Source organism: Liolophura sinensis, chromosome 12 (genome assembly GCF_032854445.1).
Source record: "Liolophura sinensis isolate JHLJ2023 chromosome 12, CUHK_Ljap_v2, whole genome shotgun sequence".
In the NCBI taxonomy this organism is placed as follows: Eukaryota; Metazoa; Mollusca; class Polyplacophora; order Chitonida; family Chitonidae; genus Liolophura; species Liolophura sinensis.
In genome coordinates, this window is record NC_088306.1 from 9960383 (window position 1) to 9984491 (window position 24109).

At 40.7% G+C, this 24109-nt stretch overlaps 2 protein-coding genes across 2 annotated transcripts; one reads left to right on the forward strand and one right to left on the reverse strand.

Moving 5' to 3' along the window:
* Positions 1-3056: 3056 nt before the first annotated feature.
* On the forward strand, positions 3057-5850 carry LOC135479476 (carboxypeptidase N subunit 2-like). Its single transcript, XM_064759327.1, has 2 exons — positions 3057-3181; positions 4159-5850. The coding sequence occupies exon 2, from the start codon at positions 4188-4190 to the stop codon at positions 5838-5840; it is 1653 nt and encodes a 550-aa protein (XP_064615397.1). The 5' UTR covers positions 3057-3181; positions 4159-4187; the 3' UTR covers positions 5841-5850.
* A 5080-nt stretch (positions 5851-10930) lies between these two features.
* On the reverse strand, positions 10931-24047 carry LOC135479432 (uncharacterized transporter slc-17.2-like). Its single transcript, XM_064759259.1, has 12 exons — positions 23910-24047; positions 19455-19559; positions 18574-18821; positions 17941-18171; positions 16907-16994; positions 16434-16529; positions 14935-15065; positions 13875-14030; positions 12905-13037; positions 11505-11655; positions 11278-11368; positions 10931-11119 (listed from the first exon to the last, which is right to left on the reverse strand). Exons 2-12 carry the CDS (start codon positions 19513-19515, stop codon positions 10931-10933), a joined length of 1575 nt encoding a protein of 524 aa, XP_064615329.1. The 5' UTR covers positions 19516-19559; positions 23910-24047.
* Positions 24048-24109: the final 62 nt, after the last annotated feature.

The following is a 24109-nucleotide window of genomic DNA, read 5'->3' on the forward strand; positions in this document are numbered from 1 at the left end:
GTTGTATATGAACACTTCACAGCTTTCTGATTATACTGTAATTTTTTCCTTAACTGTAGCATTATCAAAGTGCAAATTCATGTAACCATGGTAACTTAGTACCAACGATCTTGTATATGTTATTCTGTGGAGATCCTGTGAAAATCATCCCATGATTGTTTGTACCAATTACTCGCTTGTGTACAGTGTGTATGCGGATTATGTCAAATAATAAACGCAATGTCTATGACAATTTTTCTATTTCCAATTCCTGAAAAGGGTTTCTCCGAACCCCACGTGTGTTTTCTCTAATCATGTATGAAGATCACAAGTTAACATGTCAGCTCGCAAGTTAAGAGAGGTCGGGAATGATATTGATGCTAGGCTTGATAGGATGTAACGATTTCCTGCCTGTCGCTGCAGCACAGTTTCCTATGTGCGACCACAGCCCGGTTTCCTCTCTTCCCCCTTTAGAATCGAGATCGTGGCCTGCTGGCAAGACGCCGACGTGAATTGACTGAAATCATGTTGAAAGTGACGTTACATCGGCAAGCACGCCAGAAGACAAGCTGCCTTTGTCAAAGGAATCAATTGATCTAAAGTACAGAAGGTGCGAAGATCTGCTCTGTTGTTTTAGTCCAAAAGTTAAATAATACAGGAGGTGTTCGAAATGGTGGGGGCGATATCTATCCTTTTATCATAAGTGGGTTACTTCAGACTCTCGGGGGGCCTCCGTGGCTCAGTCGGTTAGCGCGCTACCGCAGCGTAATGACCCAGAAGCCTCTCACCAATGCGGTCGCTGTGAGTTCAAGTCCAGCTCATGCTGGCTTCCTCTCGGGCCGTAAGTGGGAAGGTCTGCCAGCAACCTGCGGATGGTCGTGGGTTTCCCTTGGGCTCTGCCCGGTTTCCACCCACCATAATGCTGGCCGCCGTCGTATAAGTGAAATATTCTTGAGTACGGCGTAAAACACCAATCAAAAAAAAAAAAAAAAAAAAAAAAAAAATCAGACTCTCGGAACACAACGTAACATTCTGACATCCGTCGGATGTATCAGTGCCCGTCTAATGCTTTTATGCTTCTAAACATTGTGGGTTTTATGACGTCGAATTTAGACGATGGCTGTTGCAAGACAATTAACCCCAGATAACACATCTTCCAGATTTGAAAATCTTCATGATTGAGAACAGCATTGTTGTGACACGATACGATGTACCAACGCCTCTGAGGTATGAAATAAAAAAATTGGCAATATTTTCATTGATGTTCCATTTAAAATATTTTAAAGCTGGTGTGTATGGAAGTCCGATGAGAAGATGACCGCGCGGTTTGCACCGTCCCCTTTTCGCGGGTCGCGAGGCAAGGGGCGAGATGTCCTCATCGGGCTTCCATTGGATTTATTTCTTTATATGATTTTTGTGTGTGTGTGTTTTACGCCGTACTCAATATTTCAGCTATACGACGGCGGCCGGCATTATGGTGGGCGGAAAGCGGTCAAAACCAACGAGCATCCGCGTAGGTTGCTGACAGACCTGGCGCCTCTGGTCTGCACGCTGTATGTGCAGGAATGAAACTCATCGCTAATAATAAAGCAAAACATTTTTTAACTGTAACTTCTATCCACTGAGGGTGTTTGATAATCTGAGATTACGGTTAAAGAAGTAACATGTACATATTTTATTCTGTATGCTAACATCTCTTGGGCCTACATGAGTTTACATTTGATTGTGCAACATGTAAAATGACGCCATTTAGTCTGCCAGTCGTATCTCTGCCGAGTGCAGCATAACTCTTCATCGAATTAATGTATAGACATTGATACAAATCCAAAGGATACCTTAAGAAATGAAAATTTGTACTTTGTGAAAAACGTCAGAAGTTTCCTGAACAGGCCAAAATAAGTCTCCCAAACAAAAATCTTCAAATGTCAGACATTCAGACTTGTGCAGCTCCTTACCCACCCAGAAGAAAGGGAAAACCAGTGTCTTGCTCATAACGTTTGCTTGAGCTCTATCCTGATTGGAGCCCAGTCAAAGGGCACATAATACATGTACGCAGTTACTACCTAAAACCCAAAGGTATAAGTGGCGGGAGCTCCTTAACTCCACGCCACAGAGGAGGAAGCAAGAGAACAAAACTGTTAACCAATAAATAAAGGCACTACTGTTGTTTTCTCTCTGTGTAAATTTCTGTATAGGCAACTCATTGTAATTTTTTAATGCAGATCTATGTATTTCTAATGTAAAGATAACGTTAATCCCTGTAAATAGCTTACTATTTATCCCCTTTCTGTTAAATAACCATGGTAGCATTTGAACCTATAGAATAAGCTGTAACATGCTACCACAAAGAGGTTAATCCCACTAATTGACTCATGTACATATGTAAATAGTATACCAACGCACTGCTGTTATGTAACCAAAATATTCATGTGTTAAAAAAAAATAATAAAACACTGATTTGATGGGCCACGATATCCGCCAGGAAAGTGGCCCTAAAACCAGTAAATAAACAAAAACAAAACCCAAAGCATGCGGACGAACATTATTGTCCAGCTGCGTGTAAATTCCTTTAGCCCACTTTTTCACTTGACGCACCTGAACAAGTTCCCCAATTTTGAGTTTGTAGTGTACTATTAAATTGCTTGTAAGATTGTCTTCTCGAAATAGAACACTTCTGTCTGACAGTTATACAAACAACATCAATTGTACGTTTGTTGTATTTTTTTAAATATTTTTTTTAAATTTCTGTAACTGAAATTGATCAGAAACTTTCCAAAGGTTTGTGTGTTCTTTTTCTACTCCAACAACATCGTAAATGGATGTGATGTGCTGTCTTTATCTGCCTTGGGATTTAAGTATACAGAATTAAGACTATATACTGCCTTCCCTAAAGTGAAAATGACTCACTGTTCGGCCTCACTTTACTGGTGTTTGCTTTCTTCCGTATCTTTGTACAAACATTCCGGAATTTCACAATACCGATCGAAAACGAGGCTCAGGTGTGAAAATGCAATCATAATACCTACCTGTACTGTTTTGACTTTGATGCTACCGTGCCGATGGGTTGCGTTTTAGGAGAATATGCAGTCTTTCTTTCAACATGTGCCTTAGCAGCAGCGTGACGATTTCTCAGCAAAGCACAATCTTACCTGAGGCGAAGAAGCGGTAACCTTTGATCTCTGAACAGCTAGTTTGATTGCAGGTGAGACATTTGAACACATCGGCCTCATAATTGCGCCAAAATGCCTTAATCGTGCGCATTCTCACGTTTGGTCGTAAATGATCTGCTCGTAAGCTGTACACTATTTTGTTAGAGGTATTATCAATCACTTTCAGATAGACGTTCTTTTTCTTTGAATTTGTCCTATCAAAGTTGCCTCCCTTTTCAACGCATTCGTGGTCATTTTATTTATCACTATATATAGATATACGTCATTACAGCCATAGTGTAAACGTTGGAACGTTGTTCGCTGACGCAGAAGGATATTATGTAACCGATGCATTTTTGCCCTAAGTTTCGTTACGACGTAATTGATTGATTACTAGCAATTTTGGCTTAGTGCGAAAGGTTGGCTTTTTAAAATGTGGTCTTCAATAGTATTTTTTCGATTTTTCTTTAAAGAGAATAAGACACTTGAAAATAACTTGTATGGTGGGTATTTGAGACCATCTTTTGGTATATGTTGTCTTTTTGTAATAATGTAATAAATAGGGATGTAACACGTGTTTCATAAATATATTTGCTCTAGAATTTGGTCTTTTCAGCTAACAAGTGTGTTCAACCTGAATTTTTTAAATCATATTTATATTTTTAATATACTTATAAATACACACTGAAAGGAATAAATAAACTTTAAATGAAACAAACTAAGGAGGCCTATTATACATGTATGTCGTAAATTTAGCGTGTGGTTTATAGTAATACTTAAAGTGGGTAAAACAAATGAAAAAGGATAACCGGAAGATTCCTGTAAATGCGTCACAAATAACCCCGGGTAGTCGGTATACTTAAACTCAGGGATGTCAACTGTATGGAATGTGGGCAAATTTTATTTTGAATATATCACGATTTCAAGTCCATTCTTTTCTGGTTATTTATATCAACAGCTGTGTGTTCAAAATCTCAACGTGAATATCCATAAATTTTGATTGAATTGAACTGTATTGATTGATTTTCAGAGTTGTATACATTATCCTGTGACAGCATCATGCAGAAGACACGGAATCTGTACCACGTGACATTCACCAGGAAGCTGGTACTAGCTCTCGTCCTGACGTTCTCCACATGCGATACGTCAGATGCCTATTGTCCAGTAGGGTGCAAGTGCTTGAGAGAGAAACTGGACTGCGCTAACCTAAGTTTTACTACATTTCCATCCAACATCACTGACCCGGAAAACTTCACAACCATTATACTCTCTGGAAATAACTTGACTGAGGTGCTCACCGAGAATTTTCAATTCTTCAAAAACGTAGAAACGCTCGATCTCTCGAACAATGCTATTGGCTCGGTACAAGATGGTTCTTTCAGGTCACTAGTTAATTTGCGACTGTTAGATTTAAGCAACAACCGCTTGACATCACTTCCAGAAAAGAGTTTCGCTGGTTTGGCAAATCTAACGGGGATAAATCTGAACCACAATGCTCTAACAGAACTCAAGAAGTCTATAAACAGCGCACCTGCCCTAAAGAGGCTTCAACTAGCGCATAACGTCATCGGTGACGTCACTGAAGATGTCTTTGACGAAAGTAACGTTATAGAAGAAATTGACTTGAGCGAGAATAGTTTAAACGACATCCCTTCCAAAGCTCTTGTAAAACTTCCGAATCTCAGAACTTTAGTGCTGTCCAGTAACAATTTAAAAGTGATTGAAGACTGTCAGATTGGTCTGTTAAGAGCCTTGAAAAATCTCAAACTCAGACACAACCATATTGAATGGATAGGCAACCACGCCTTTTCCACACAGTGTGTTAACAATGGGGGAAAACTCTTGTTTAACTCCTCCACTGTTGGTCACTCCTCACTCCTGCAAGCGTTGGATCTTTCTTATAACCGCCTGGCAAACATTTCTTCGAAATATCTATCCCCGTTGGAAATGTTGGAAACTCTAAATTTGAACGCAAATAAATTTACTACGATCAAGAAGGGCACTTTTCAAAACTTATCATCAATTGTGTCAATCTCCCTCAGTTTCATGCCTGAGCTGAAAACACTTGAGAATGGTTCATTTGACACTCTCCCTTCCTTGGACTCTCTGTACATTCATGACTGTCCTAGCCTGGCGGTTCTGGAACCTAGCGTCTTTAACAGTATTCCCAACTTAAAGGTTCTGAAAATAAGCAGGAATGGAATGCGGACAATCTCGCGAGATTTAATAACGTGGAACAAAGACCTGTACATTGATGCAACAGGCAACCCTTTTAGCTGTGACTGCAACCTCCAGTGGATACCGGAAGTCTTGGAGGACCAGGCAACTAATAACATGACCAGACAAAATCTCGAGAAATTAACATGTACTTCCCCAAAACATTTTGAAGGCAAGCTGATAGTTGCCATAGAAACCAATTATTTGCGCTGCAGCCCGGAGAGGAAAACCAATCACGCCCGACTGAAGACGGCCGCCATAGCCGCGTCTGTCGTCATTGTGATCGGAATCCTCATCTTAGTCTTCGTGAAATTCCGGAACCGAATTTGTATCTTCGTGAAACGTCAATTCCGGTACAAAGCGCACCGAGACAACCGAGAGCTGTTTTCCGTGAAGCTTTCGGAAATCATCGGGGAGAATGACGCCGATCCTTACTACGAGGATCCGAACATGGATTTACGTCTCCGAAGTCTCGTAGACACGGAAGTAAAGTGAAATAAGACATCACGTGACCCAAAGAAAGATCAAGGTGTCCGGAAGAAGCCTATCTACAAATGTACTACTTTGCTTTTGACGACAGACTATTATATTACCGGAGCCTATTCCAGTAAGCTGTACATACGTGTCGCTTTCACTAGAGACGATCTGATCTTGAGGAATGAGGTGGCGTGCTTAAAGCTAGGTTCCGTATGTTAAGTGCTTTGCGAAGGGAGCCGTCCTTCTGCCGTGACATCAGGCATGACGTCATGCCTACGTCATGTTTAGCTTTTGCTTTTCACAATGAACGTCTGAGAATTTCGTCACCATTTATATGCTAAGCACGCGATACATTTCGCCATGGCTGAGGTCACAAGGATTTAAAGAACGCCTCCCACATTGTGAAGTACACTGGTTTTCTCTTGCCTCTTTCTGGTTTCCTGGATCTATGAAGCTGGTAGCCGTCATATTTGAAGTGAAGAAAACTATTGCGATAAACCAAAGTCAAGCGAAAAAAGTGCAAACCAAAGTCAGTTTTACATGGGCAGTGTGTGTGGCGTGTGTAATGTATGTGCCATTTGTATAAAGGAAGTGCTTAATTTTTCTGTGCCCGATTACATAATGGTGACCCTTGATGAAGACAATCGTTCCAATCCAATCGAGTATTAAGGTTATATTTCTATCTATGAATTTCTAGCTCGTATATGTTCACGGAACTATAACTTTTGTTTTCTACTTATATGTATTCCGAGTACTTATATTCTTTAGATACAATTTATTTAATATTTTACGCAAAATTTGAACGAAAATTGCCATCTGCTACGACATGGACATATTTGTGTCCAAGACTGTTCCTGTTTCAATGTCGGCTATGTCGGAGAAATTTTTATGACGGAGCGTTCATGAAGAAGATTACTGGAGTCGGTCTGGTGAATCTGATGACTTGGTTAGGTGATCAAATTGGGGGGCCAGAATTTATATATTAAAACGTCTTTGTGAATGCTCTCATAAGAGTACATGTTTTATTCGTCTATTTAAAAGAATGTATGCTAGATCCATGAACAAATATATTTCACAAAGGTGTTTACCTAAAGAATATACCTAAAGTGAAAATTTATGGCTTTGTACGTGATGTTTACAAATTAACAATTTTGCTTTTAAAGTGTTGTGAATATTTTTGATTGTAAAATTCTCCAGTTTTCAGGCGTATGTTTGAGGCGAAATGTACATAGTCTCGTTTAAAGTAACACTTCGCTTATAGTGCAGAAGTTCTTAATATAAGCTGATGTAAAACTGAACGATACGCTGAATATTTTCACTACAATATCGTATTTCATTTTATGAAGTTTTCTTTTAATTTCTTTTAATGTTTACGAAAATTGTTTTATTTCGATCAAACATTTTGTATCATATTTTATGAATTAATGCTGCTTCAGTAACCGTGATATACTCACAAGATTTCTCTCTTGGACAAGTTATAAAAAAGGCCATAATAAAGTTGAATGTATAGTTAATTGAAATTTTAATGAGTAAAAATACAGTTTCAATGGCAACGGTGTATGTGCTAGTTGCATTTTTAACCTGTTAAGGGAATGTTGTTCTATTCAATTTCGATTCCTTTCTGATATATATGAACATAGTCAGTAAAATAATGGATTTAAACTGTCTTGTCAATGTGAAATTCCCTGAAAAATGTCCTTTTACTACATCGGGTTGATGACTTTTTAGGTGTAACATCAGGGGCCGATTTCACAAAGTGAGGTTTGAAATTTGACGTTAGAGCTTATTTTTTGAGCCCTGTGACATAAAACTTTGAACACCTCATCATTGTTATCTTCGAACAAATGTGTAAAAATTTCAACTTCCATGACCGAAAATTAAACATTTAAACAACGCTTTAAATTTTGACTTAAGTCAGAAATGTCTTTCTGAAATCAGCCACTGTACAGTCAGACTATACTTAGGCCTACCTGTCTTTAAAAGCAAATGGTTGCTTTCATTTTTCATTCATTTTATAAAAAACACAGGCAGGCAGAAACGTTTATATTTGTGGTTCGTAAGATCTTAACAAGTGTTTTGTATTTAAAAATGACAACATTTGTCATATTGTATTTTGGTATTTAGGATTTTACGCGAAACGCCGGAGTTGTGAACTGACCACGTCACGCCAAAAAGGGACATTACTCTATTGTCTTATATACCCGATCCGTCGATCTCGACACATCTTTAGCGGGTGATTTATCTTACTGTGGACTATATAACTGCTTTTTATGAATGGGGAAAAATGACTACTTCTGCCGAGTATGAAATAGTGTGGTATTCACCGTGCTTATGCACCAATGACGTTAAAATACCCGGATAATGAGAACATTCATACAGCGTTATGACGTAGCTTCGGATACATCCGGGTATCTTCATCCCGGAAGTGGGAGAATCTCAATGCTCATCATACGCACGCGCATGTCACATAGGCAAACAATGGCAGTGTACTTAACGAGAAGTGTTTTATGTATGTAATCAGAATCTGACTGATATAGGTCTCTGTATATCTTTTGACTGGTAAGTGCTTTAAATATAGCTGTGATGATCTTAAAGCTACATGGTGTGGTGATGTTTCTTCATCAAAAAAATTAAGAAATCTTCAGTGAAATTGATCAATCATATTAGGTGTCCCCTTGTGTGGTTTCTTCAACATGACGCTTAATGAAACTCGTAGAGGCCTCCGTGGCCGAGTGTTAAGTGTGCCAGCGCATGGCGAAATGAATCGGAGCCTCTCACCAATGCAGTCATTGTGAGCTCAAATCCAGCTTATGCTGGGTTCCTGCTCGGTTGTAAGTGAGAAGGTCTGACAGCAACCTCCAGATGGTCGTGGGTTTATATATTTGTTTATTTAATGAAAATGATAAATGAAATAGTTACGCCACCATATGGTTCTAGCGTCTGGGCATTGTAGCTTGCATGCTCATCACAATAAAGATATTTCGATAATGAGATACCTTCTCCCGCTCTATGGCCATTCGAGTCCAAGCCGGATTCACCATTGTTCTCTTGTAACATATGAGAAGTATGTCGCCAGTTTGCCAACAAATACTCATGGATTTAGCAATAATAGGCAACAGACTACACAGCTGAGGCCTGAGGTGCTGTAGGCGGGAAAAGTTCCCCATTGATGGTCGTGGGTTCCCCGCTGTCTCCGCCCGGTTTCCTCCCACCAGGCACAATGCCGTCGTAAGTGGAATAATTAAAGGGCAGGATGCGTATATCTGCGTATGACATTTACGTTGTTAGCATTCAGACTATGTTAGCATTCAGGCTATGTTAGCATTCAGTTAGCTTTCAGACTGTTAGCATTCAGGCTATGGTGGCATTCAGACTATGTTAGCACTCAGACTATGTTAGCATTCAGACTATGTTAGCATTCAGTTAGCATTCAGACTATGTTAGCATTCAGACTATGTTAGCATTCAGTTAGCATTCAGACTATGTTAGCATTCAGACTATGTTAGGATTCAGGCTACGTTAGGATTCAGACTATGTTAGCATTCAGACTACGTTAGCATTCAGACTATGTTAGCATTCAGACTATGTTAGCATTCAGACTATGTTAGCATTCAGTTAGCATTCAGACTATGTTAGCATTCAGACTATGTTAGGATTCAGGCTATGTTAGGATTCAGACTATGTTAGCATTCAGACTATGTTAGCATTCAGGCTATGTTAGCATTCAGACTATGTTAGCATTCAGACTGCGTTAATCACATAATTCATAAATGCATGTCGACATCAAAACCGGCTTGCTTCAAGGAATCATTGTTCTACCGAAATAACATTGAAACAAAGTTATTTTTTTAAATGTTTCAATGAAAGCGACGTTGAACAATCAAACAAGCAAAACTGATCACATTTCTTTCGACTCTCGATCGTCCTCTGCGAATATCAGTCCCTTGACCAAAGAGGTTGTGAGTTCGAATCCAGTTCTTGCTGGTTGGACTGCGACCTTAAGTCAGTAGTTTTGTCAGGTAATTGATGAAGGTCACCGCTTTACTAAGGGTCATCCGGTTTTCTACCCCCTCCCCCCACCCCCATAAACGTGACCGGCGTCATATAAATGATTTATTTATTTCACCGCAAACCTAAAGAATTTTTCCCTTAATTACATGGCGTTTTTATGGCGTGGAGGAAACTCGGGTGCTCAGTATAAACCATCGACCTCTGACAAGTGACAGACGAACATTCCCATATGTGACGTGCAAATATGCACTCCTTATTGAAAAAGACAAGAGGTCTTCAACAAACGTTATATTGTGCAAACACACACCAGATCATCGTCAACCGCTTGTAGCTAAGGCCTCACCAACAGTGGGAGCTGGGAATTTACAAATTCACTATTTTAGGACAGATTTGAACCCGCAAATCGTATGTGCTGGTGCGCATTTTAAAGTGAACAAAGCATGACACAAAGTCAATGCCATCTGAAGAGCCGTGCAAAACTGTACCCAAACTTGCTTTCATTTATTCTTTTTTTAGAGCTTTTGATATACAATAAAAAGCATCTAAAGTAGGATCAAATACGGTAGTCTTTTCGGACCACATGTAAGTGTGACGTCACACAGCTTTCTTGTTAAGAAAGCGACTTCCCCTTCTTTGTTTACAGAACATTTTGAAAATTGTCATTTTCAGTAAAATAATCTCTGATGAATTGCATTTACCTTACGGTGATTATCATGAGTTTTCATAGATCATTATGCGATGAAAACAATGTGAAAAACTTTTGACTCAAAATTCGCTTTGGAAAATAATTGATTTTGTGACTTATTGGTAAGAGAAAGTGAAAAGAATAACTTGAAGTATTTTTGGACATACTTGGCATGTACCTTTCATTTGAGGCACACTTTATTTTTGACTTTCTGTGAACTTCAACCACTTGCCACGGCCTGCCACGATCCGCCATGACCCGCCCTACGCCATAACCAGATAAAGGCCTGTACTGTGAAGTAGGTAGAATATATTTCATTTTTCTGCTACATATACTACTGGAATTTAAAAAGTAATTATTTAAAAAAAAAAAAATATATATATATATATATATATATATATATATATATGATTTATGCTGACGTCTTTTGTTCTCGTTTATCTGTTTTTTCGTCAACCATAATTTCCATTTCAGGATTGACCTCTCTGACCTTCGCCCAAAGCTGTACTTCTCCGCGGGCAAATATACAGAATCCAACAGCACCAATAATGGCCACACCTCCGCCAATCAGAAAAATAGTCCGCCATTCGGCTTGTGTTCCCTGGTAACAGCAAAAACACAGTCTGATCATAAAAGGGCAACACATGAAAGTTGTATGGAAATTTTTTTAGGGAGCACATTTGTGGCAGGTATAAATACATTGAAGGGACACATCAAAAACAAACAAAACTGTCTGTTGCCTATATTGGTATCACTTACGTTAGGTGTTAGCGTTCCAATGGCCAGAGGCACGAACAGACCCGTCATGGTTCCGAAGATGTTCAACACGCCAGAGATTTCTCCCGCAAACCTGAAAATAACAATGAACAACTGGACAACAGCTGATTGAAGAAGATGGGCGATGGGCATCCACAATCACGTATGTAGGTTTATGCCTTGTGACATTGTGTTTTTACGGAAACAGCCAAACTTAATCGCAGACTCACCTTGGGGCAAAGTCCATGACGCTGATGAGAAACCCGGCACGAGAGAGGCCGAAAAACATCTGAGATATGACGAGGAAGGCGACAGCGAGACTTGCGTGCTCTTTTGTCACGAAGCCTGTCGCCGCCATCAGGATGCCCATGGGCATGAACGCTGAAAGTATGGAGGAAATAAAGATAAAAAATAGTACCAGTTGTCTTCAGCCACGAAGCCCGTCGTTGCCCTCGGGATTTCAATCCTCACAAACACTGAACATCCACAAAAAACTTACGATGAGTGTTCCTCAGGATTTATCCCCTCAGAATTTGCCAGATTACTTGCCCGAGCTAAAATTTCTTAAAATATGCAAATAAGGTTTAAGTTTATTTATTTATTCTCATACAGACAGCAAGGTCCATTTACAGAGATGATTACAAAATGAATGGTAACAGATATGACCGACTAGAAAAAAAATGACAGTATGTAGGCACACAACAGAACGGATAATGAAAGTGAATAGGTTACTAGCCAAACGTGTCAGCGCCCAAAGACACAAAAAGCTGAATAAAGACATGCTAATAGAGGAATCCTCTGCATATGGTTTTAAAATGTTGCAAATTGGTAAAAATATCGATGTCCAATTTGGAGGTTAGTTTGTCAAAAAGATCCAGGGATCTTATTAAAACATGCATACAAAACACGCTAAAGAAACAATATGTTTCATGTAAATTTATAACAAATACGCTAAAAACAGAAAATGCAATTGTAAAACACCAGTCAATACCGTTTTCCATTTCATTATGTAACGCAGCAATGCCAGTCTCTTGCAATGCTTTAAACACCAGTGAAGGTTAAAGGCAGCTTTCCAATAACATTTAAGTATGCAGTCTTTTTTATGGTGGTTGATGTTACTAGTTAGATTGAAAATGACAAACCTTGCTCTTCTTTTTATTTTCGGTTAACAACTAAAATGTATATGTCAAATGTGACAGGAGAAGGTCAGAGCAACTTTTTTTTATTTGTTTGGAGATGTACACTCACTATGGTTGACTACAGTTTCACAACCACCAAGGGTTTTACAGCAACCTGCGGATGGTCGCTGGTTTCCCCCAGCTTTGCATGGTTCCCTCCCACCATAATGCTGGCCGCCGTCGTATACGTGAAATATTCTTGAGTACGGCGTAAAGCACTAATAAAATAAATAAATAAACCACGAGGGTAGGCCTACATTGCACTGTTTAAAAACATGCTCTGTTTGTTTTTTGGGTTTTTTTGTTTTGTTTTTTGTTGTTATAGTTACTACACTCTAACACCACTATTACTAATGAATTTGACAGTTCTTTATCACTAAGTAAACACATATTATTTTCATCAGGCAATATATGTCGAGTGTGAGTGGACTGAGGACAAAAAAGCTGCTCACATAATGTCTGGAAGAGTCTTCTAGTATTTACTCGACTCAGTGCCTTCTTCTTAAGAATGAAATCGGAGAGACACCCAACAAACATGGAGGATATGAAGTAGACAATAGGCGGCAGCGACCCAATAATACCCGACTGAAAGTATGGGTGAGATACATGTATTACAGACATTCATTTTTAATGGGAAAGTTTCGAGTTCGAACTCCTTTGTCGATGGAAGTAAAAACAGCCCTCTTGCACGATGTGACCTGTGAAAAATGTTAGGCAACCTTTATCATTAATTTACCCATCACCTGCCTCACCGTCTTCCAGAGGCACAAATGACACCTCTTTCATTTAGAAACTTCTGAAGTTCACAAACGTTACTTCAGCTCCTCCATTTTCCTCTTCGTTTGTCTAAATAGCTTTTTGCGAAACTATTTTCAGATGCACAGGTAATGGTAGTTATCTAACATTTTTGACAGGTCACATGATACAGTAGGACTTTTTTTTACCTTTAGCGATAAAAGAGTTCGAACTCCAAATTCCCTATTTAACGCAAAAATTATCCGATCTCATAAAACTCACCTTGATAACGTAAAACAACAGTCTCACACTCTCGTAAGTATGGCTGTAGATTTGAACTTGTAAAATTGATCTTCGATTTAAACGTCAATAGCAATGTTAAGAATACAAGGAACAAGAACGCAAACACTACTACATTTTTCTAAATTAAAGTTCATGCCTCAAAATAAAATTGTACACCACACCATGTCACAATAATTAATTTGATGTCTGGTCAACAAAGAAAAAGTTGAATTCCAACTGTCAACAAGCAACATTTAGTTTCTTCAGACAAGTGAAAAAATTAAAAAGAAACATTTTGAAGTATAGTCATCTGAACTTACCTGTAATTCACTTCAGACTTTTTCTTTCTCTCTGATACCAACAACTTGTTCGTTTTAAGACAAAGTCAAATGTCATAAAACTTACCGAGGTAATCTTGAACTTTAAGACTTCTCCCATGTATAAAATGATACCCAGGCTGAATGTGTTGTTCACCCAGTCTATGCCGAAGTACCCCAGGGCGGTGCCCCACACGGGTGGGGATGCGAGAATACTACACCAGGGGGCCATCTTACGCTGATCCTGAAAGACACACCTTGCCAATGACGTCACCATGACAGGCACATTACGTGCCAATGACGTCACGATGCAACGCATTTTACCATTGATGTCACCATGACAAGCAAATTCTGTCCCAAATGGCGTCACAATGAAACACATCTTACAAATGACGTCAACAAGCCTGAATAAGACAAGTTACATGCACCACTTCGAAAGAACTGTTTGCCAAATTGTTGGGATTTCAACAGTCTTAGAATTTTCCAGCGTCAGGAACATTGATTGATTATTGGTGAATAATAAACAAATAACCAAAAATCGATTTTGTTCGATGAAAGGGATAGCACCATGCAGTACCAGGAATTGACATGTATTCTTTTGCCTGCTGGGAAACCCCTCAGCAATTACTTGGGGGTTTTCCACAACCTCTGGTCATGAGTTGATAGCTGCCCCTGCCCAAGGCTGGAATTGACCCTGCGCCTCGTGAGTCCTAGCGAGTCAAAGACTATCGCCGTAACCACTCACGATCCTCTAAATATGAAATTTCGTCCGTTTTAACACATTTGTTTGCCTGAGACTTCGTACACCAAATGGATCTCATGTATGGCCCGAAGTCGGGAAACCCGAGAACAAACCCGGGTTGGGTTATATCACGGACTTCCAAAATGATAACTAGGTGGGGTGTCATGCCTGGTGTCTTCGGCATGATACTTCAGTGGTAGCAGCACTTTGGCGACATGGACTCGCCCAGCACAAGTACACATATCTAATGACTCCGCGTCGTCATATGATTGAAACATTGTTATTTATTATTTACACAATTACAGCACTTATTTTACACAAATGAAACAAAAATATATTCTGAAGAAATTATTACCCGTGGAAAAGATACTAATTGTGCACAGTTTTTCGAGAATAAAATCAGTACCTGCTTGGATTCGATTCTCGCGATTCGAGCCATTATATACTCCCTTTCCGCTTTGGATATTCGAGGGTGCTGAAGGGGGGTGTCGTACACCGTGTACAGCCATGCGACAATCCAGACGAGGCTGGTCAGAGCTGAGCGGGTGGAAAATGATACCAGAAATACGACATGAATATGCTCACTGATTTAATATTGTAAAGTTATTGAACGGTAAATAGCACAAAAAAAAACGAGAGAATGGAATCGGTCTTATATATACGGATGAATAGTTTACGCTAAGATTTCCACCGTAATCAGGACGCACTTGAAATATACATGACTGCACAACGGCGGGTTGACCAACTGTACAATGCCAGAAATTATTTAATTAACTGGCGCTTTAAGTTGTACTCAAGAACATTTTTCTTGAATGCACATAAGTAGATAGGTCTATAGGGATAGGATATCACCCTGAGTCTACAGGAAACCATGTGGTATCTGTATGGGGTATCTACATGGGGTATCTACAGGAGGTATCTACACGGGGTATCTGTATGTGGTGTCTATATTGGGTGTGTGTATGGGGTATCTAAATGGGGTATCTGTATGGGGTATCTGTATGGGGTATCTGTATGTGGTGTTTATATTGGGTGTGTGTATGGGGTATCTACAGGAGGTATCTACACGGGGTATCTGTATGGGGTATCTGTATGTGGTGTCTATATTGGGTGTGTGTATGGGGTATCTACAGGAGGTATCTACACGGGGTATCTGTATGGGGTATCTGTATGTGGTGTCTATATTGGGTGTGTGTATGGGGTATCTACAGGAGGTATCTACACGGGGTAGCTGTATGGGGTATCTGTATGTGGTGTCTATATTGGGTGTGTGTATGGGGTATCTACAGGAGGTATCTACACGGGGTAGCTGTATGGGTACCCAACAAACCTCTCAACATAAAACTGCAGGTTAACTAAGCAGAATTGGGTTTGAATGTGCAACCTCATAGGCCATCTAAGAGGGTCAAGGCCATTTGTTCAGAATTGCTAAACATTACAAAAGTTAATTTAAAAGGCCCAGGAGGCAAGTAAGCATTGATAGGTAAAATGACAAGAGACCGTGTCTCCCCGGCTACGTGTCACCACTTTTCAATTAACACACTGCCGTCTCTGCATTGGTTTTACTCTCTATGCTGCAATTCTTTTATTAAATCATTAGGTTGACAAACGGTAGCTATATCAGAAAATTAGTTTACTTTAATCATTTTAATCAATATAGTTTACAATTAAATGCTTAAATGTTGAGAAAGATTTTACGGAAAGGACCTGGCAGATATAGCTTTGAGTTGTTTGCGATTCCATGTTCTATTTTGATCTTTTCTTTTCATAAACGGTTTTATTTGTACGCTTTTATCGAAAAAGCATTGAACTAAAAGACATAGTCAATCAATCATATTGCAGCACTACAGTAGATTCTTATTTCCAATAGGGTTGAAATCTTCCACATTAAGTTTTTTCACATACCAAACACATAGAATATCGATCCCCATCCTCTGTCAAAGCCATACTGACACAGGAGACCGGAAACCGGGAATGTCACCACTTGACCAATGGGAAAGCCTGTTACAGAAAAATGGACCATTGATATTGATGGTGGACATAAACATACACCAAAGCTTCCAAGACACTAACGAAAATATAAACAAGCATACACAAAGGAATTTGTTATCGGATCGAACGACTTTCTTCCCGGAAGATTCCAAAAAGCTTTTACTGACAAATACTGACAAACTATTAGAAAAGTTACTGAAACAGAATAAGCAACGGTATTATGGTAATTTCGTATCTTGCCACGTCAAAGAAATTAATGTTGGGTTTGAAAATTAAAATTTATCTGGTCAGTAATAGATCTATTTTAATAAGGTGCACAAGTGTACTGAAATGGAAATCCCTGAACTTTGAGCCACAGAACAGGGGTTACTACGTCAACGACATACCCGCAATAACGACAGCCACAAATCGGGCCGTCTCAAGCGGAGGGACCCATCTTACAGCCATGTTGAACAAGGACGGGAAAAACGTGCCCTGGAAAAATGACACGCAAAAGAAACTGGATATATCACTGACAAAATAAAAGTTACTTAGTCCTGACTTCTCATGAAAGAACCGTTATTATAATGTCCACAGAGCTTCGATGTAGAGACACACCGGCCTCGATGGCTCAGTGCGTAGAGCGTCCGCCCCGGGGGCGGTAGATCCAGTGTGAATTCTGTGTCGGGAACATAAGACCTTAAAAGAGGAAGCTTTAGCTTCCTCGCTTGGCGTTCTGCATTAAGTGGATACTGCAACGACTGGTTGACCCGTATCCGGGTGGGGCGGCTTACTTGCCTTCAGTAAGTCGTCACAGTGAAGCAGCACTAGATAACAGAGCGGCGGAAACCCGTCCTGAAACATGGAGGTACATTACATGCACTGTAAAGACTCCTTCGTCGTGATATGATTGAAAAATTATTAATACGACGTTAAAGGCACTTACTCACTCAATCACTCACTCACTTGGTATAGAGACCTAGAGCTAGGTTTGCTCTATCATTTCCCGCGCAATGGCGAGTCGAGTCCAACCTGGATTGACCATTGTTTGCTTTGTGCTCAATGATGACGGCGGTTATGTATAGGATACCGGAATCCAAGTGTAACTAACAAAATTTCGCCAGGTACTCAACAAACGAAGTTGTCACTATACAGTTACAACTGGTCAGAAAAAGTCCAGTGGTTGAGGGAAATCTAGTGTATCATGTAAAGTCTTGGCATATAAGATGGAGAACTTGCATGCTTTATTGAATTTAAAGCTTAAACCCTCACGTTTTGTTCAAGCTTGGATTAAATTTCAGTCTTGCAAAATTAAAATGCTTAGAAAAATCAAAACATACGCAGGCGGAACGAAAACATGAAAAGCTGCCAACCGTCATAAAATTAGTCGTAGCAAAGCTTTACAAGTTTCACCTGTACTCACATGACCGGAAGTACCCACCTGAACAGCCCCCAGGATTACCCGAATGGCAAACAGTAAATACATATGTGTCCTGGCGCAGATCGGGGTGAGGGCTGTACATGCCATAGCAACCATCATGGCGATCGCCACCACCCAGCGGGTACCATAGCGACGAGACAGCCAACCACCTGGCACCTGTGAGACCAGGTAGCCATAGAAATACGCCGATAGAAGCGTCGCTTGGGCTTTCTTGTCCCATTGAAATTCGCCCTTATAAATGAAAACCAATGAAAAATTTTGTTACAAAGGTGATACAACTCTGCAAGAATTTCACAGTCCATTTCATATTCGCGCTCTTTTATTTTAACTGCCGAATATGATTCATTAGGATGATATATTTTTTTCTTTCCATAATAATTGGGCAAAGCAAGCCCAGTAACCTGTGTAGTTGAAGACGGCTAAATCACCTGAAGCCTCACGTCTGTTAAAGTCTAAAGGTCCTGGACCAATAACGCCAAAAAGAAACACATCGCGACATGAGTTAAGTTTCTTGCCTGCATTCCACTCAAGGTGACTGATTCTGTTTTCAAGCTGGTAGCTGGTGGTGGGATTCAATTATTCAATCCAAGACGTTAATCGCATCTATGTTGATCTCAAATTCATGCTGACTACCTGGATTTCTGTGGAGTTTGTTTCGACAATTCCTGAAAAGTTCCCATTCCATGACGTATTCCACGTGCGTTGATATCCATGCCCGGGCACAGGTAAAGTTGTAAGGTTTTCCTGGAGCATGGAATGCGACCCCACCATACACGACACCCCAACAGTGAAGCTGACCCGGAAGGTCTGCGAGACAAGAATCCCGAAGAAGCCACAGACGGCCACTCGCCATCTTACAGCAGAAAACATCCCAGGTAGACCTGATACAAAGTGAAAACATATAGCTCTTATTACGTCAATAATTTGTGTACTTTTGTCCATTGCAGTTCAGCGTCTTGCTCTAATTTGTACAACTGAACAATTTGTACTTCTGTGGCATGTCAAGGTACATAAGCTATAGCGTTAGCATTTTTTGGAGACCTATTACCTTCGACTGTCACTCATCAAGGTACTCTACCCGGTCAGCCATCTTTGTGCTTCCGTTGTTTGCCACTGTGCAATATACTCTAAATCCGTCATTAGTCTTTGTGCTTCCGTTGTTTGCCACTCAGCAAGTCACTCTGATCGTTTAGCCATCTTTGTGCTTCCGTCGTTTGCCACTCCGCAAGCCACTCTAGTAGGTCAGCAATCTTTGTGACTCCGTCGCTTGCCACTCCGCAAGCCACTCTAGTAGGTCAGCAATCTTTGTGACTCCGTCGCTGCTAGCTTATCAATGTACTCTAATTCGTTAGCAATCTTTGTGCTTTCATCAGTCAGCTATCTGACAGATGTATGGTATCCAAACCCTTAGAGTAAAAGCTCGGTAAATAGTTTAACTCTTCCAACTGAAAAAAAATCTCTTATTTATACCTATTCTCTTCTTAAATAGGTACATGCAATTATGAATATTTTACCGCCATTGTCCCGCTTGGGATCCGTCTCTTGGTTCTCTGAGTCAAGGTCCTGTGGTGCCATCGGTCACGTGATCAACTTCGAATCCACTAAGGTTTACGTGTTACCTGCAAGCAAAAAATCATTAATTGTTCTTTTTTATTATGCTAAATCGTGTGTAATTTCGTGAATTCAAAATTTAGTAACAGGTAATGAAAATCCCTAAAAATCTCCATTTGTTTCACAGATTTCCATGCCAAGATAGGTTACAGCAGTCTAAAAGCATAGGCTTCCGGATACATACAAGGCAATTTGTTTGTTTATTCATTTAACTGGTATTTCACGCCGCAATGAAAGATTTTTTTATTTACGACATATACTTATAATAAGTGTCTCATCAGCAGTTAGTTTTGTTTCTGAGAGAAGAAACATTATCCAGAGTAAACCAAGGAACTTTTGGCAAGTTATTGCCAAACTTTTCCACGTGGAGATTTTCACCCGGAGTACCCACTCAAGGGAAGGCCCATATCCACCGAACATGTAACATCCCCTTAAATACGGGCCTTTGGTGTCCCGTGGATCGCTTGTATTTCCACCATGAGCTCGAGTATCGCAGAGGCGTCCGAGGTGGGACCAACGCCTTGCGCAACTTTGCAACTAAACAGACATTCGCATACAAACCGTCAACCAATAAGGACGCTTCAAGTCAATAATCGCAAGGCCAATTCCCCAAACGATGTATAACACAAACCATCAAAGATCAAAGAAGGTATATAAAGTGCCAAAATAGGACGGAATCATGCAAAGAGAAACGGTCAACAGCGCCACCGGATGAGTAATTATGACAATGTAACTTGGGTAATTTAGCAGCCATATCTCTGTGGCTCAGTTTGGCTAGCGCGCTAGCGCAGCGTAATGACCCAAGAGCCTCTTACCAATGCGGTGGCTGTGAGTTCAGCTCATGCTCTCCGACTGTACGTGGGAAGGTCTGGCAGCAACCTGTGGATGGACGTGGGTTTCCCCCGGGCTGTGCCCGGTTTTCTTCCACCATAATGCTGGCCGCCGTCGTATAAGTGAAATATTCTTGAGTACGGCGTAAAACACCAATCAAATCAAAAAAATAAATAAATAAATAGCAGCCATATCGTAGAGAACCTACTTGATCTAAGGTATCTTATAAGGCATGGTGCTAATGGGCGTACAAATTACTGCTATTGAAGCATTTACATGGACAGTCAGAATAAAAATGTAACTGAGGTAAATTAGGAATGGGCCGTATTTCACCGGTTACGTGTGACCATTTGACAGCTATCACCATGTCGTCGCTGTTCTGGTTTTACCCTCCATGCTGTAGTTCTATTGTTTAAGGCTCTAGTTATATAGCCTCGCGGTGTCTGTAGGCCTTAGCCAAGCGGTACATATAAAACTATATTAAAATGTGTTTTATCATGGTGAATAAGTAACTGAATCGGAGAATCTTGTTACTGCTGGTGGTGGCTGAAAAAGTTAAAAACACCAGTCTATAGGTTGCAATCAACTGCTCGGGACATCTTCAATTCTTCCACCAAAGTGAGAATAACGAAGAAAACACTTCTTTATCGTCAGTCAACAGGGCATCTAAGGGATGAAATCCTTAGATAAACAATGTCTGTCACTAAGCTCCGATTTCTCTTACCATGACAAAGAACCAGCGCTCTACTGCGTTAGGATTAAGTCATCAGGTGGTGTTAGTTAGAAAACTGTACAAAAGCCTTGGAACTGGCATAATGTCACGTTGCGTATACATGACATTGGTAGGCAGAAGACAGAATAGATCCTTTCTCTCAAAAGGCCTAGCCTGTAGTCTATCAAGCTCATTCGCCAAAAGTAGTCCTCTGAGAGCGCCCATCGGCCTCTATCAACGAAACCGACTTTCTCACTTGGCGTTCAGCATGAAGGGGATACTGCAACAACTGGCTGACCCGTATTAGTATAATGGCTCGGGCAGGGCGGCTTACTTGCCTTCTGTAAGGTGTCTCAGTGAAGCAGCACTAGATAAAAGAGCGGTGGAAATCCGTCCTGCAACAGGAAGGCACATTACATACACCCTTATGATGCCTTCGTCGTCATATGACTGAAAAATTGTTGGGTACGACGTTAAACTCCAAGCGCTCACTCACTCAATGAAACTGAGTGATTGGTGTTTCGGTTGCGGCTTTAAGTCAGGGGGATGGTCAGTGCGGTGATTTCCCCAGTTACTCACACAACCTGTCTGACCTGTTGGTATTTAAGTTTTATGGGATCATTCTCATATAAGTATACACATCTGAGAACAGGACCTGTATGCAACTGATGTTGAAATGTGATATAACTTCTGGTTACGTATAACACTTATCGTCACATTGTTCTATCCGATCTGTTGTAAACTCATTTGGTGTAACATCAACATGACATGCTTGTAACATCAACGTAACACCAACATAAACGTTCAACGTAACAAAACAAACATAACCGTTCAACGTAACAACAAAGTAACAAAAGCAATGAAACACAAACTTAACATCAACTCAACACATACTTAACATGATCTCAGCATTAATGGAACAAAACCAACGTTCTTCAACTTAACACCATCAACTTAAAACGAACTTTAGATCAACGTAACATCAACGTTAGACCAACTAAAGACCATCATTAGATCAACCAAATACCAACGTTAGATCAACTTAACACCAACGTCAGATCAACGTAACATCAACGTCAGATCAACTTAACATCAACAATAGTAGTATTCAGCGGTCAAGACGAGTCGGACTCGAGACAAGCCATGGGGACGAGCCGTGACGTCCCCATGCTCTGGTGAAGGAGTAGCCAGGTAACGGGAAACGAACAATGTATTATGCCGTATCGGCCAGTTGGCAAAGCCTAATAAAATAGCTACGTTGGGTGACTTACCGTTCCGTGTTGAGCACGTCGATTCACTTGCCAAGCCCACAGATGGTAGAACGTCTTCTGAAAAGGCTTCACATGTGTAAATTCGTTTTTTCCCCTGGGTCTGCTGGTGCCGGACCATGTCCGTCCATCGGGAAAACGCCCAGACGCATGTATCGCACGTGAACTTCTCTCCCCGAATGGTGTGCGTTCTCTGATGCCTGAGCCAGATGTCCCCCTCTGAGAATGTCCTGGGGCAGGCTTGGCAGGCAAACTCCGAGGGCTCTCCGTGTACTGGATGTTCACGCCGCAATAAATCTGCCTGGCGAGAAAACTCTCGCTGGCATTGTGCGCATGTGTGGACCATAATTGTTAGACGAAAGATGGCGTTCACAAAGGCTTTTAATCGGTTTTGTACACACCCAAACAAGCTGCACTTGGAAGGGTCCACTACTGTCCGTGTGATGGGGCACTTTCCCTTCCTTCTGTCGTCAGCGAACGTTGAATCAGAGACAGTCCCACTGGTTTAACTGTAGCGTAAGGCTCCGCTCCCCATCTCCCAATCCTCTATTAGTATACAGTACTGTACAATACAGCAATGTACTGTACTGTACACCACACCACACCACACCTAGAGGCTTCCCCCATCTACCAGCCCATGTTGCATTCATCTCGAGCTAGCCTGTGCTTAGAGCGCGGACTCAACGACATGGCTTCTTTCCGACACGTTTTGACCGCAGTATACTACTAACGTTAGATCAACTTAACATCAACATTAGATCAACACGAACGCTAGATCAACTTAGCAACAACGCAACAACAACGTAACTTAAACTTACTTTCGATATGGCGTAAATTAGAAGGCACACTGAGTGTCACAAGTATATGTAAGGAGAATCTCGTAAACCTCTCCACATCTTATAAAAGGAGTATTATATCACCAGTAGTAGAGTATAAGCTAACAACCGGTAGTACCGCGGATATCTTCCACTGCGGGACCCATGGCTTATAACGTCTGACTCTCACCCCCAAACAGCGATAAACTGGCGACAAGTTTGTGTGGGTAGAGCCGGTGTCGTGTGAGCTCCTTATCAAATATAGGTTCACTTTCAAGGCTTTATCTCTCCATAATAATCTTCCGCCGAGAGTCAACAGTCGCAGACTTACACACGACAAAACGCTCGTTACATCAGCCTAATGAGAAGTGTAAACAAACATTCATAAACATATAAACCTGCCTGATAGCCGATCCTATCAACCCTTTGGCGTACAGGCGGTTGAAGGAATAGCCTGGTATCAAAAATAGAACTGTACAGGTCAATCAGCAACTGGTCTCTCATTTCCAACAAAGTATTAACATAACTATGATTGTGACGCTTGCATAGAATTACACAATAACTTAATCATGAACTGATGGTATTGTAATATTTACCCAGGCTTATCACCACTCAATGAAGAGATTATCCATCTTGAGGGTATACGATGACTGGCCGTCCTAGCTACCTGTACTTGTTAAGAGAGATTCGTTTATCATGCTATGTGTCTTTACATGTGAGTTAACATCAAACCTTCCACCATCAGCAGTGTTTCCCCTCAGGTTGGAGACGGGTACTCGACCAGCTAAGCGTCCATGCTACCCATCGTCATCTAAAGTACAAGACCTGTACGGATACAGATGGGTCAGAAGAAGGCACCACGGCTTCCACTATCGCCATTTTGCGCCCCGTTTTAGCTTCATATCCCATGCGCTGTATTCCACACCCTTTTC

Bases quoted from the DNA above. Each gene is read 5' to 3' on its own strand.
- LOC135479476 (XM_064759327.1), top strand. From the start codon at position 4,188: ATGCAGAAGACACGGAATCTGTACCACGTGACATTCACCAGGAAGCTG.
- LOC135479432 (XM_064759259.1), bottom strand. From the start codon at position 19,515: ATGGCACCACAGGACCTTGACTCAGAGAACCAAGAGACGGATCCCAAG. The intron at 16,530-16,906 runs GTATGTCGTTGA...TTTCTGTAACAG, and splicing joins TGTGGCTGTCGTTATTGCGG to GCTTTCCCATTGGTCAAGTG. The intron at 11,369-11,504 runs GTGAGTCTGCGA...TGTTATTTTCAG, and splicing joins GTCATGGACTTTGCCCCAAG to GTTTGCGGGAGAAATCTCTG.